Source organism: Pteronotus mesoamericanus, unplaced genomic scaffold (genome assembly GCF_021234165.1).
Source record: "Pteronotus mesoamericanus isolate MK-2021 breed Mesoamerican mustached bat unplaced genomic scaffold, CSHL_Meso_final contig_78, whole genome shotgun sequence".
Lineage (NCBI taxonomy): Eukaryota > Metazoa > Chordata > Mammalia > Chiroptera > Mormoopidae > Pteronotus > Pteronotus mesoamericanus.
The window spans coordinates 30,948,571-30,962,984 of NW_026555258.1; the positions used below are offsets into that span (position 1 = coordinate 30,948,571).

The window sequence follows — 14,414 nt, forward strand, 5'->3', positions numbered from 1 at the left end:
TGATTAAGCTAAGGATTTTGTGATGGGGAGATTATCCTAGGTTATCTGGATAGGCCCAGTGTCATTATAAGAGTCCTTATAAGAGGGAGGCAAAAATGTCAAAAGCAGTTGCAGGAGATGTGACAATGGAAGCAAGAGGTTAGAGTGATGCGAGGCAGGGGCCACTAGCCAAGGAATGCTAGAAGCTGAAAAAGGCAAGGAAACATTCTCCCCTCAGTGTCCAGAAGGAGCCAGCCTCTGCTGACACCTGGACTTTAGCCCATAAGATTCATTTTGGACTTCTGACCTCCAGAAATCTAAGAGAATAAATTTGCATTACTATTAAGTTGCGATAATTTGTTACAGCAGCAGTAGGGAATGGATACACCACTCTGATTTGGGGAACAAAGTTACCTTCCACATATTTTATTAGAAACACTTCTTTAAAGAAAAATAGGTGATTAAAAAGGAAGCGGTGTGATCAGGCTAGAACAAAGTCTCCAGCTGCCCCTCAGATTCCTCTTGCCGGCTTCTCGCACGTTCTCCAAGTTCCAGGCCTCTAGGCAACAGCCTCAGTGACCTCTGCTGGATGGTAGCTAACAGCCCCTTTGGTCCCACTTGGATGTCTATGCGACAAGGAAGCCTAATCAGAAAACTGGCCCAGGGTGAGCCCATTTGTGCGGAATTTGCATGATGCTCTTCTGGACTCCACGTAGGGAGCAGGGGCTGTGCCTGAGGGAGGGGGTCAGTATAATACGTACCTTTGCTGCCTTCTCATTTGCACAAGGAAGGCAATACTAGTGATGGCAAAGAGAATGCCAAAAACCAAGGCCAGGATATCACCTGTAGGGAGAGCAGAGGCTGCCTCAGTGTGAAGGGGAGTCAGCAGGTTCCTAAGGGCCTACTTTGGTGTATCTCCCCACGACCCTAACTTCCCTAGCACATCTAGAAGCTACCAGCAAAGGGATGAAGACAGATACACAAGGAGGGGTAAGAGTTCCTATTCCTATTCATTTTTACTTCCTAAAAATGAAGTAAAAGAGGTTGGGAAGGAGGATGCTAGGAGATTTCTAGAGCTTCATTCTGACCAACTCTTGCCCTGAGGACAATAAGGCAACGCCCCACCTCGATGGGACACTCAATCCTAAGGGGGTTGGAGGTGTGTTCAGAAAAGGAGAGGCAGTAGATGTGGTCCTGACTAGGCCCTGCGACTGAACTGTGCCTAGGGTTGTCCCCAGCATCAGGTGCCAAAGAGGCACAGACTCACCGGCAGCAATACAGGAATTCAGGTGGACTGAAGAGAAAAAGGAGACATTAGAGCTGGGGCTGTGACCACCAGTGACACAAAAATGGGGACACATGGGAAGATGAGAGACCTGTGGCTGGGGGACATGGTAATATCGGGTACCAGAAAAAGCTGCACCTGGCTCAACAGTCTGCTGCACTTCGGCCGGGAAGGAGGCCTCAATCATTCGCCCATTCAAAGGCTTCGTGGTGCGGAAGTTGAGCTGTAGCCGAGAGTCCTCAGGTCCCCACAGGGAGCCAGAGAGGGTGTGGAGCTAGGGAGGTCATTAGACAGTGGAAGGAGGGCTCATGACAAGGAGACAAAAGGGTCATAGGCCTATTCACAGCCTGTACCTCAGGTCTCCACCTTCCACGTCCTTCTCTCCTCCCCACACAGCGCTTTCATTATGCCTCCCCTTTCTCACCACATGTTCCAGCCCCACCTGCTTAGCACTCAGCCTCACTGTCTGGTTGAACACAGTCCAGATGACGCCTTGGGCACAGGGGGGTGTGGTCAGAGACCCCTCATATCGGAAGTAGCGGCTGAGGTCGGAGGGCAGCAGTGCGGATACATCCAGTCCTGGGACCCAAGTCTCTGAGTCTGCAGAAAGGACCTGTGCTAGAATCTCACCTAGATATCACCCTTCCAAAGCTCTGGGGTGCAGGGATACAGTGTCATATCCCAGAAGCCAGGCTGACTCACTTCCCTGAAACCACTTCTTCACTAAATGTATCCCTTCCCATAGCTCAGTACAAGGTAACTTAGGAGAAAGTAAGGCTTCAGAGCCTCACAGAGTGAGAGAATTGGTCCTTAGTTCCTCCCGCTGGGTCTTCACTCTTGGTTTGCATACTGTGATAACATGCTGGACCACAGATGTAAGGTCAGAGTAAATCAAAAAAGAAAATAGAATAACATCAGTTATTCAAAAAAGAGTAACTTCTAAATAAATACAAATATTTATAACTATAAAAAACAGACCAAAGTTCAAAAAGCACAGATCCTCTAGTTTAGCAAAACTTAAGGTCCAGTAGGGTGAGATTTAAAATGACCCAGAGTGACTGAGAAGGAAAAGATTTCAAAAATCAATCAATCAATAAATATTTACAAATTTAAAATATCTGATGCTTATGAAGGAGAATTTGATGCTCAGAAAAAAATTAGCTCTCCAGATGCAATCCCTAAGTTCCAAACACTGTTTTGGTCTTACTTGGTTTTTGCATTATTTTGTTTGTTTGGTTTTTGGTTTTAAACCATAAAACCTGTGGGCAGAAGTTTGTCTTTGCCTGTTTGCCTCTGTTCAGCTTCACAGTATAATCAGATCACAGTTGTCCAGTTCACACATCAACCCTCTCCCTGTGGGAGGAACCCCATCTTCATACCTTCCTCCACGACTTCTTCCAAATGGGACAGTAACTGCTCATAGGCACTGTTTTCTTCTGGGCCTTCCTAGGAGATGACAGGGCAAGACAGGTAATGCGTGTCTCTAGAGCTATGTCTAGGAGGCCTGACGGTGAGGTGGGGTTCCCACAGTCCCCCCTCCTTCGTCAGCTCTGAGAATGCTGGGGGAACACAAAATTTTATGTATCATTACTCAAAATCGACTTATTCCTATTCTGCAAACTAACCTAACAAGCTCAACGGGCTCATTTTCAATGGCAAATTGGAGGAGCAGGAGGAAGGTGGGCCACTAGGATACAGGGCCCTCATGACCTGGGCCCCACTCTTGAAAACCATGATGACGTCTGTGTTCATGTTACCTCTGCATTCACCTTGATAGTCCATGTGTTTGACTTTGGGAGCAAGGCCATGTTATTTCCGAAGCACTTCTCTGAACTTTGTGCTTTGAGGCTGGCGTTAAGGAGTCAGGGCCTGAGTGAGCCTAGCATGTGTCCCCTCATCCCTCCATTTTACTAGCTTCCTTTAATCGGTGTATGGAGCCTTGATCATTACAGGTCCAAAGAGGTCACTGTTTCTCTAGACTTTATTTCACAAAGGGGGATATTATTGTTATAGGAGCATTAGAGAAATTCCTCTTCCTCATATCCGCTTTATTACATTTGGCATTCCCTGAATAGGCCATATTCTGAGTCTTTGCACATACCATTTCTCTGCATGGAACATCTCCTTTTCTTTCCCACTAATGAAGTCTTCCAGTTTCACCTCCTCTGAGAAGCCTTCCCTGACCACCTCCTTTTAGTCCGTCCTTTGTATATGTTTACCCTATCAGCCTCCTTCACTGGCTGTGGGCTCGCTGGAGACAAGAACCCACAGTTTCTGAATCCTTTTTGAGGCCCAGTGCCTCCCTCACAGTGGGTGTTGAATGAATGAACTAATGAGCCAATGAGGATAAGCAGGAGCCAGGATGAGTGTGCTGGGACAGGTCTCTGCAGACGGGATACACTGAGCCTGGGGGTATGGGAATGACGGGAGCGGGCGTGTCCAGGGCTGGTACCTGCAGAAAGGCAGCCAGCACGGCCAAGCCTCCTGGGCGCCCCAAGGCCTCGTCAACTTTGGCAAATGCAGCGCTGAGGTGAACCACGTGGATCTGGAGAGAACGGGCTGGTAGGAATGGGCAAGATCCCCTCCCCCAGCACCCTTCGTCCCTCTGCAGGCAGCTGCTGCGCGCTCACCTCAGCAGGGAAATGCTGGCCGCCAACGGTGTGTTCCGAGCCTGGGCGACTGGCAGACCCCCAGTGCAGATGCAACTGCACAGCCCGGTACTCCCGCCCGGGACCCAGGGCCATGACTAGCCCGGGAGGCAGAGTCAGCTGCACTGCGGGGGGGAGAGTGGGTGAGCCGGGGAGCTGGACCCTGCCCGGCCCCGTCCCTAGGAGCCAGCCTAACCCCCAAGCTTTGCGGGAACGGTCCTGCTCCCCAAGGCCTGGTCGGGTCTCCAGGTAGCCTCCGCTACTCCCCCGAGGCTCCGCCCTGGGACCGCCTCACCAGTGTGGCCATTGTTGCGTAGGCGCAGTTTTGGAAGTGGCGGGAGCTCAAAGCCAAGGAGTTCCAGGGGTCGCAGGGCAGGGCAAAATGCGGTGAGCTCCGGGCGGATATCTACGGGGGACTGGAAGCGGTCTGCGCAGGCTGGGGACACCTGGGGCCAGGGCGGGCCGCCTGTGGTGGGAGAGTACGGATAGGAAGTCTAGTGATAAGATCCGGAACTTAAAGTGATGCTGGAGAGAAAAAGTGAAGAGGTGGAGTCTGAGGACACGGGGCGGGAAATAGAAATCGGGGAAGTGCACAGGGATATAGGCACCCGGCCATGTTGGGGATTGGCAGACGTGCACATGGTGGGGGGAGGGGGGGCGTGGGGGGGGGGACGGCCAGGACTAGAGTTCTGGGATGGTTGGGGGACAGGTGAGCAGAGCTGGGTGCCCAGACTGAGTGGTTGTCTCACCTCCATAGCGCCAATGATTGTGTCCGTCCCCTGCATAAATGAGAAGGATTAGGACTCTGCTCTTGGAGCCCAGGCCTTCCCCAATGGCCAGAACGAGGAGGGCGATCCCCTCACTAGGAGAACTTCACAAACTCAGATGCCTGACAGAGGCATAGCAAATAACAGAAATGCCTAAAGCTGGCTAGGTGTGCAGCACAGTAGAGTGCAGCCAAACATAACACCACAGCATGGTGGCCCACACAGATCCTGCTGACCACGAAGATACCGGTTTGCAACCACTGTGTTGGTAAAATGGGTGCGGGCCTCAGTCCCCAGCCCCAAATCAGTAGAGTATCTTTCCTTTCTCCCTTACCTTTCCCTCCCCTCCCCTCATCCCTCTTCCCTTTCTGGTTTCTAAACTTTCTCCCCAAAGTTCCTGGCTTGGAAGTCAAGACACCAGGGCCCCCCTACTGGCTGTTCCCTCCTTCCTAGGTCTGTATCTACACTTGAGCAGGTGAGCCCTTCCTGCTCTTCCTCTGGTACCCCCATCCTTCCTCTTCTCTTCCTTCATACTCTTATTTCTACCCATGTTTTCGCTCCACATTCCTAGTCTTTTTCTCCTCTCCAACCTTCCCCTTTCTTTCCCACCTCTTCCTACTCATCTCCCTCCATCTGTGCCCCAGTTTTGTCTCCCCAACCGTCCCCTTTTAGCTCTGAAAAGGGGGAAGGATCTAGTAGCATGAGAGCTCCTAGGGCTGGGAAAGGCTAGTGTCAGAGTACAGGCTCCTTCCCTTCCCTGAACAATCCCTGCTTGGGCTGGGGATTCAGTGAAAGGAGGTACAAACCTCCTGGAGCCTAGATTGGGAGGGCTGATGACCACTTACCTTTGTTGTTCCTTTCAGCATTGTCCTGGGGCACTTGAGTGTCCCTGGGAGCCTCAGTGGGTAGATCCTCTATCTTCAGAGAGTCGTCTTCTTCTGTTTCAGTCTTCATTCCAGGTGAGTCCTCCTCTCCAGGTGGATCTTCTTCACTGGGCAGGTCCTCCTCGCCCAGTGGATCATCTTCTTCAGATGAATCTCCTCCCATAGAGGGAGTCCCCTGCATCCGGGATAGGCTCTGGGGATGGGCAGGTACCAAGAGCAGCAGTAACAGCAGCAGTTGCACACTGGGACCTGGAGCAGGGGCTGAGATCAACAGAGGGAGGCAGGGTCTGGGGCACAGGAGAGCCATGTGGCTGACTGTACAGCCACAGACACACGGTGTGTACGGGCTGTACGTGCATCGGAAACAGGAGCTGGGTGGGGGAGGAGCAATCCTGGAGGGGAACCGGCTGACTCACAAAGTGCCTTTCTGTAGAGATGGAGCCAAAGTCCCTCGGGTCTCTCTGGCCCTTTGCCACCTGCCCGATACCATAGCCTGGATTGGGGTGGACTGGGGGCAGGTATGTGCACAGGCACAAGGTTATCAGGGTCATGGGCTCAGCCTGGGACCCAAAGCACCACCTGGCACTGCACAGGTTTTCCCTGGCACCAGCCAGCTGCCTGCCAGCCAGCCTCAGCTAACCCTGGCGTGCTTCCCAGGCCCAGGCAGGGAAGGGGAAAGACAGGCAGCTGGGGCCCCCATGTCCTCTGGCTGAGAGGGGAGCAGCCCATGTGTTGCATCCCATGCCCAGCCGGGGATCAGGTAAAGGGGTAGGGCAAGCTGCCGCACGAGCTTGGGGAGAGGGGTGGATGGGTAGGTGGGAGGTGGATTTGAGTATGAATAGAAAATTGATTATGTGTACAAGAGGGACTCTTGTGGATTTAAAGTAAGTTAATTTTTCATCATATTACACCTCTGCTCAAACACCTTTGTTGAGTTCCTGCTGCCTACCAAAGTGTCTTTCATCTGCCCATCTTTTCCCTCTAGTTGACTTCCATGTCCCTTCAAAATCTTACCCAAGAAAACTTCCCCTCTTGTCTCTTTCTACTGGCCTTCATACTCCACCCAAATTAAACTATTCATTTCCCCCTCAAACCTCTGACCACCTTCATTCATCTAGTTCTCATTGCTGGGAATGCCTTTCACTCTAATAGGCAGCAAATATTTATTTAGCAGCTACCATATATCAGGCACCAGGCTAGAAGTACAGCTGTTGCCCTGAGGAGCTCAGAGTCTGGGGAGCAAGGGCAAACACTACCATAAGGTTTCAGAGACACAGATTAATTGTGCCTCAGAAAGTAATACAGAAGTAGGCAAATTTGATCGGGGCTGTGAAGTAGCAGTTCAATTTGGTAAAAACAAGGGGGAGAATGGTACTCTGGGCAAAGGGGAGGCATCAAATATTTTGAGCAGAGCAATGACAGAATCCAGTTCCCATGTTCATGTGGAGGGCTGGTGTGGAACACGGATTGGAGCGGGAGAGTGGGTACTAGGAGTTGGTGAGAGGACCCCAAGAATAGGCCTGGGGTAACCAGTCTCTGCCTATTCATTTAACAAACATTTATTGAACCTCCTCCAACCTTCCAGGTACTGTTGTTGTAGGTCCTAGGGATACAGCACTGGGCTGGAGAACGGCCCCCACTGTTCTGTAGCTCACATTGTAGTAGGGCCCCTATGGCTTCGACAAACCAGGAGAGAGTAAGGCCATCTCAGGAGGTTGACCTCTGGAACTAACATTCAGTAGGTACACATCTGTATGGTTGAACGTGTTAATTAAATATATTGAAATATTTCACCCTGTTCGGGTAGCTCAGTTGGTTAGAGCATTGTCCTGATACGCCAAGGTTGCAGGTTTGATCCCTGATCAGAGTCCATAAAAGAATCAACCATTGAATTTATAACTAAGTGGAACAACAAATCTTTGTTTCTTTCTCTCTATCTCTCACTCCTCCTCCCTTCCTCTCTTCCTCTCTCTAAAGATCAATAAATAAAAATGTTGAAATATATACAAGGCCTGTCCAGAAAGTATCCAACCACATACTATGAAAAATAGAGACATTTATTGAAGAAGATACAAGATACAAGAAGCATTGTACATAGAACAATGACACCTTGGTCCCCTTCAAAGTAGGCAACTCAGGACCTCACATAGTTCTCCCAGTTGCCGTCAGCTGTCCCACCGTATTTTCCTAAATCTCATCACCGGTGTGAAATCTCTTCCCTTTCAAAGGTGATTTTAGTTTTGGAAAGAGACAGAAGTCACAGGCTGCCAAATCTGGGCTGTAGAGGGGCTGAGTCACCTAGGTGATTTGGTGTTTTATCAAAAACTGCCTAAGATGTGATACATGAGTGGGTGCATTGTGATGAAGCTGCCAGTCACCAGCTGCCCATAGCTGTGGCCTTCTGAATCATTTCCGTGGAGGAATGTTCAAGCTTAACACAAAATTTGATGCAGATCCGCTTCTCTACTCGCTCAGTCATTTTAAATGCAATGGTCACACAGTACCGCTCCCACTGACCAGTACAGTGAAGTCATCATTGTTCACATATGCACATTCCAGTCCACTTCCCTTGACTGCCAGGTTACACTGATGTCACTCAAACATTTCTTATTATATTTACAATGGCTGGACTTTTTCTGGACAGACTTTGTATATTGAAATATTTTTAATTCTGCTGGTAACTAGCCCCTCACTCCAGGTGCTCCTGCTACCCCAGCTCCTCCCTGAGGACTCTGCCTACCTCCTCCTGATCTCTTATCTAAAGAGGTAAAGCTTGGCACAGCAGGGGCCTGGACCCTACCTGGAATGCCTCAGCCCGCTTCCACTCTGGTGGATCAGTGCTTTGTGCACCCGCTACCGTTCTACCGTTCTACCATCTCCCCTGTCTAAATCCTTTCTATTATTCAAAACTCAGCTCAAAGGCCACTTCATCCAGGAAGTCTTTCTTGACTAACTGCAACATAGGAAGAGATTTCTGGTGCCTCTGCCACCACAGTGCTCTGTCTGCCCTCACTAATATCCTTGTCTACCATCTAATTCACATTAGGATGATTTATGACATTTTATTTGTTCCAACAGCCTTGAGCTCCATAAGGGCAGTATGTGAGTGAGTCATTCTTTTATTCAACAGCCATTACTGAGCATTTTCTCTCTGCAGATCACCTTACCTCGACTTGAGAAAAACCAAATTGGACTAAGCTGACTTCCTTGTTCTCAGGGAGCTCTTTGTCAATGACCTGTGCATGTGGAGCCACAACTGTTCCAAGAACATGACATCACATTTCTATCGCACCCCAAAATACCTGCCTTGTCAGAATGACTACCATACTGTATACCAAAACTTACATGGCCGAACAGCAGCTGTCCTCGAAACAGTCATTTAGAAGGTAATTAGCCTAACCATCTAGGTTGTCATCTTGGGAGCTAAATTAAGAGCCATCCGTCCTTGGCAACCTGATTCAGTGTGCACTCTGGGTGGCCAGCTATTGACTTGGTCCACTGTGTTGTCAGCATCTTTGTTGGACGCTGACACTTGGAAGGTCCCTGGTACTATCTAAATTGGGTGGACCTGGACAAGACGGAATGTGGTAACAAGCAGTCTAGTTGAGGTAGAGGAGGTTATGGGACGTGCAGGAGACAGAAGCACCATGCTAACTGGAGTCTGGGGTCCTTATGTCTGGCCACCTTTCTCCAACACCAGTCCCAGGTTTATGCCATTTTCCCTCTTTCCAAATATTCTGAATGTTTCCTTCTTTTTCCTTGTTAAGTCTCTGTCAGGATCTCTTTGTACACTTCTCTGTGCCCTGTGTATGTCTACACATCGCCCTGCCCTCTCTGCTGCTTCCTCCCAGCATTTCAGTGTCCCGATCGGTGTCTAGATGCAGTCCTCTCCTTGTCACAGCTCCCTAATTTTCTACATGCCATTCTGCATGGTGCCGCCTCTCTCTGGAGCTCTGTCTCTGTGTGTGACTGAGCCTTTGGTCTGGGTGGGGAATGTAGACTCTGACCCTGGATCATAGCTTTGCAGCTGGGAGTCTGCCAAACCCCAAAACAGGTTTGAGCTCCCAGAGTCTTACTCCTTAGCCTCTCCAGGTAGCGTCAGAGTATATGCAGGACTGACTGACTGGGGCACCGCCACCTGGGGCACAACCTTAAGGCCACATCTTTGCTTATTAGGGTCTGTTTCTATCCCAGTGTTGCAGAGCAGGGAGACATTTAATGTATTTGCTGGTGGGTAGGAGGAGAAAACACCCTCTACTCCCCAGCCATGGCTTGGAAGCAAAGACATTAAATAAAGCCCTTCTGGGGCCTTGAGGCTGACATAGGGTTTGGGCCCACCTCACCACCTGTGTTAGTTTCCTAGGATTTCTGTGACAAATTACCACAGACTGGGCAGCTTAGAACAGCAGAATTTTTTTCTCTCACAGTTCTGGACGCTAGAAATCTGAAATTGAGGTGTTTCAGATTGGCAGGGCCCTGCCCCTTCCGAAGGCTTTTGAGCCTCTTCTAACTTCTGCTGGCTCTGGGCATTCCTTGGCTTCTGGCTGCATAACTCCAATCTCTGCCTCCAGCTTCCCATGGCCTTTTCCTCTTGCCTCTGTCTCTCCACTGAGTGTCTCTCTCTCTCTCTCTTTTATTATAAGGGAGAGTTAGGGTTAGGAAGGGAAGGAGAAAGAAAGGGAGAGAAACATCATTGTGCAAGAGAAACGTGCATCGGTTGCTTCTCGGATGCTCCCAACCAGGGACCTGCCCTGACCTGGGATCAAACCAACTGCCTTTATATCCGCAGGCCAGCAGTCAACCCATGGAGCCACACCAGCCAGGGCTCCACTAGGTGTCTCTTTTAGAAACACGTCAGTGGATTTAGGGCTCACCAGGATAACCCAGAACGATCTTATTTCAAGATTTTTAGCTTAGTTACGTCTGCAAGGACTCTATTCCAAGTAAGTTCACATTTACAGGTTGTATGGGCTAGGATATGGATATAGCTTTATGGGGGCCACCTTAGCCATTTTTAATTTTTTTATTTTTTAAAATTTTTATTTATTGACTTGAGAGAAAGAGAGGTATCGATTTGTTGTTCCACTCATTGATGCAATCATTCATTGGTTGATTCTTGTATGTGCCCTGCAACGTAGGTGTATCAGAACGATGCTCTAACCAACTGAGCCACCTGGCCAGAGCCTTTTTTTCTTTTTTAAGATTTTATTTTTATTTATTTTCAGAGAGATGAGGAGGGAGAGAGAAAGAAAGAGGTAGAGAAACTCCATGTGTAAAAGAAGCATCAGTCGGCTGCCTCTCACACACTCCCAACTGGAGACCTGGACCACAACCCAGGCATGTGCTCCAACTGAAATCAAACTGGTGACCTTTTGGTTCATAGGCTGGCACTTAATCTACTGAGCCACACCAGCCAGGCAGTAGCCATTTTAGAAATGAAGTAGATGGACAGGATGAAAAGAACTGGGTTTGTGTTCACGATTCTCATGCCTTTTGCCCATATCCCTCTTCATATTCTTTGTAGCAGTTTCACCCACTTCCATAGTTTCTACAAGTTCCTACCAGCCAAATATCTCAAGGTTGGACTCTGTCCTCCATGTCAGATCCATAACCACCTGCCTGATGAACATCCCCACATCCCTGGTGATATGATTGAGTTGCTAGGTTAAACTAACGCTAGGACCTACTTGCATCTGGACTTTTCAGTTGCATACGCCAGTAAAATATCTTATTATTTAGCCACTTGGAATTTACTATTACTTGTGACATAGTCTTACTGATATAAATTCTCTCCATGGCTTGGCCTCTGTCTCTCCAGTTTCCTTTCTCATCACTCCTTTGCAAGCTATGCTCAAGTCTCACTGAACTTCTGGCAGTTTTTTTAATGCACTGTGTGCATGTGTGTGTATCTCCGAGCTTTGTCACTCTGTTTCTCTTTTTCACCTCTCCCCCTCTGCCAACCCTGCCCCGCCAGGTTTTGCTCATCTTTCAGGTATCAGTTCACATTGTCACTTCCTCTAAGAAGCCTTCCCTGACTTCTAGGTGGTGTCACTCCCGCCCAAATAGAAGCCTATATGTCCCTTGTAATGTTTATCTCACTTTATGGTGGCTCCTTACCATGTCTGCCATGCTGGACTATATGCATCCACAAGTGCAGAGGCCATATTTCATTGTCCACTATTTCATCTCCATTCCTAGCACAGGATGTGGCATGTGAGAGGCATTTAATTTCTGTGGAATAACTGATGATTGTTCAAAGCTTCTCCAGCATTCAGTGAGTTGAAAGCAGAGGTCGAGGGTAACTAAAGGACAGAGAGGTTGTTGACTGCCTCTGACCCTCTCCCACTGGCTCCTCCTTCCTTTGGCTTTGAGGTAAAGTTGGGAATAGAGACTAGGGTCCAGGTAGACTATGGGGTGTACCTGACTTGCTTTGACTTTGTGTGGTACCAGAAACTGTAGCCCCATGCAAGCAAGGCCTTGAAAGACACCTGTAAGTCTTGACCAGAAAGCTTGGAACGCCGGCAGGAGGCATGATCTGATGCTAACACTGAGGGATCCTGTGGGAAATCAGGCCTGAAAAATACATTGTACCCTTTGAAGCTTGCTTTGCTTTGCTTTGTATAGCCCTATTGGTATAAACCAAGTGTTTAAGTTCACAGCTAAGGAGTAAACTCCTGAATTTATGAACCATGACTTAGAGACCATTTGGCGCCAGCATGTCTGACAGACCCTGATCTAAGACAGATCTCTGTATTTCTTCAGTTTGTTATCTATTGCCTTTTGACATGGATTGATAAGCTTTGCATGCATGATGTACACCCCTGCATGTACCAATTCCAATAAAAGCCACTTCAGGGAAGGGTTTGGGGCATTCTCCACTAGAGGGAATCACCACCCCTTTCTCCTTGCAGATCAGTTGTATCTGGAACAACTCATTTCATCTGCGGCGGCCGGGAGGACTCCACAGGATGGGGACTCCCTCACCCAGAGAGTCAGTTGTCTCCAATTATCCTCAGTGTGTCTTTTTAGCTTTTCCCTCTTCTTCCACAGTTGGATGACTCTCCCATCTGAGCCCTCAGGAGGCTCTGTGCGGCACACTCACACACCGGTAGCGCACCCACTCTCACCCATCACCACTGCACCCCAGATGCTGTGCTCTGTTCTCATCACCGGGGTTCATGATGATACCAATTGCCATGGGATCATCTGTCCCTTCCTTACTTGAGGTCTTAGTGCAAACTGTTCCACATGCTCTTGAGACTGTAACCAGTCTTCCAACTCTTGTATCACCAGTTTCCCTGAGACCTGAGTCCAAGGTACAATCTGACCCTAACTCCCTCTTTTCTCCACCAAGCCCTTCAAGTTGTTTCTACCTGAGAAGTCCAGCATTTCTTCTTCCTCAGAATTCTTAGAATGTTGGAGAACTAGAGGGGACCTCGGATTCCTGACAGTACCTTGGTTCCTGGCATGAAGCCCAGATTCCTAGGAGTTCAGAGTGGTAGAAATGGGGTCTAAAGTCTATCTAACACTTTAGTTTTTAATAGTATTTTTTTCTAATTACAAAATAATGTATGTGTGTTCAAGCAGAAAACTTAGGAAAGGCAGAAAAGTATAGGGAAGTTTAAAAAAATCACCCTTTTGGTCCATTCACCCTTTTAACCTCAATGATCCAGTGCCTGACACTGGTTAGGTCTTAATAAATATTTGTTGAATGAATTATCCTCAGTCTCATCACCTAGAGATAAAACCACCATTACATTTTTACTTTATCCTTCTAGTTATATATAATGTACATAAATGGGATCATATTGTGCCACCAGATGTGTAGTCTGCTTTTTTCTCTTGGCAATACACCATGTACCTTTTGCCATATTGATAGCTTTTTAATATCATTTTAATACTTCAATATTATTCTTTCAAATGGCTGTACCACAATTTTCTTAGCCAATTTACTACCTTTGGACATTTAGGTTGTTTCCAGTTTTCTGTAGTTACAATGTTGTGCCACATATCTTAGGACATATATTTTTGTCCACATATCTCTTTAGGATGCATTCCTAGAAGTGGAATTGCTAGGTCATAAGACGAGGCACATTTAAAGACTTCTCATACATACTGACAAAATGGTACTGCCAATATATGCTTCAGGGCTACTGCCGATTTTTCAAAAGAACTAAGGAAAATCTGGTACATAATATCTTTGATTAGACAGCACAGACTAATCAACTGCAAGTTTTTGCCTTTGGACATAATTAAGCAATCCTGAACCACGGTATTAATTATTGACACCTGCTGACCAGAGCTAATTGGCGATCAGATTTTGGAACAAGAAAACGAGTAACTTAAAACCTACTAACTTTTGTTGGTGGAGGGGGGAGGAGGGCAAAATATTTCAAACCTGTAACTCGTGAGAGTTCCTAGTTGTAAAGAATCGTTGGGAATGGCTGAACCCCGCTAGGACCCAGCGTCAGGCATGGGCCCTTGTGTACAATAGGTACTGTAAGTATTAACTTTTCCCAATTCTGCAGATAAGACACTGAGGCCCTGCCAATGTCTGTACCTCCCAGTCCCCTGATTCAAAGTCCAGGCTGCTGCCCCAACTTAGTGCGACTCAGAAGAGGGCCACCCACTTGCCCCACCCAGCCCTACCCCGGCGGGCGTCACGCACCTACAGCGGTACCCGAGCGGTGGGGCGAGGCCTTAGCAGAGGCCAAACGAAGTTTTGCAGGCTGCCACGCAGGCTCCGTCCTGCAAGCAGCCTCCCAGCGCCAGGGGGCGCGCTCCTCTACGGTGCCCCGCCCTCTCAGCAGTTAGGATTTGAATCTGCGGCGGGCGGTGTCCGGAAATATTT

General features: G+C 48.4%; 1 protein-coding gene across 1 annotated transcript; it reads right to left on the reverse strand.

The window, feature by feature from the left end:
* Positions 1-693: 693 nt before the first annotated feature.
* Positions 694-5,897, reverse strand: CA9 (carbonic anhydrase 9). Its single transcript, XM_054584994.1, is given in 11 exon segments — positions 694-822; positions 1,247-1,292; positions 1,294-1,364; positions 1,367-1,538; positions 1,707-1,864; positions 2,644-2,710; positions 3,717-3,809; positions 3,895-4,037; positions 4,208-4,378; positions 4,662-4,691; positions 5,525-5,897. Coding segments are annotated over 11 exon segments (1,395 nt in total). The 5' UTR covers positions 5,871-5,897; the 3' UTR covers positions 694-724.
* Positions 5,898-14,414: the final 8,517 nt, after the last annotated feature.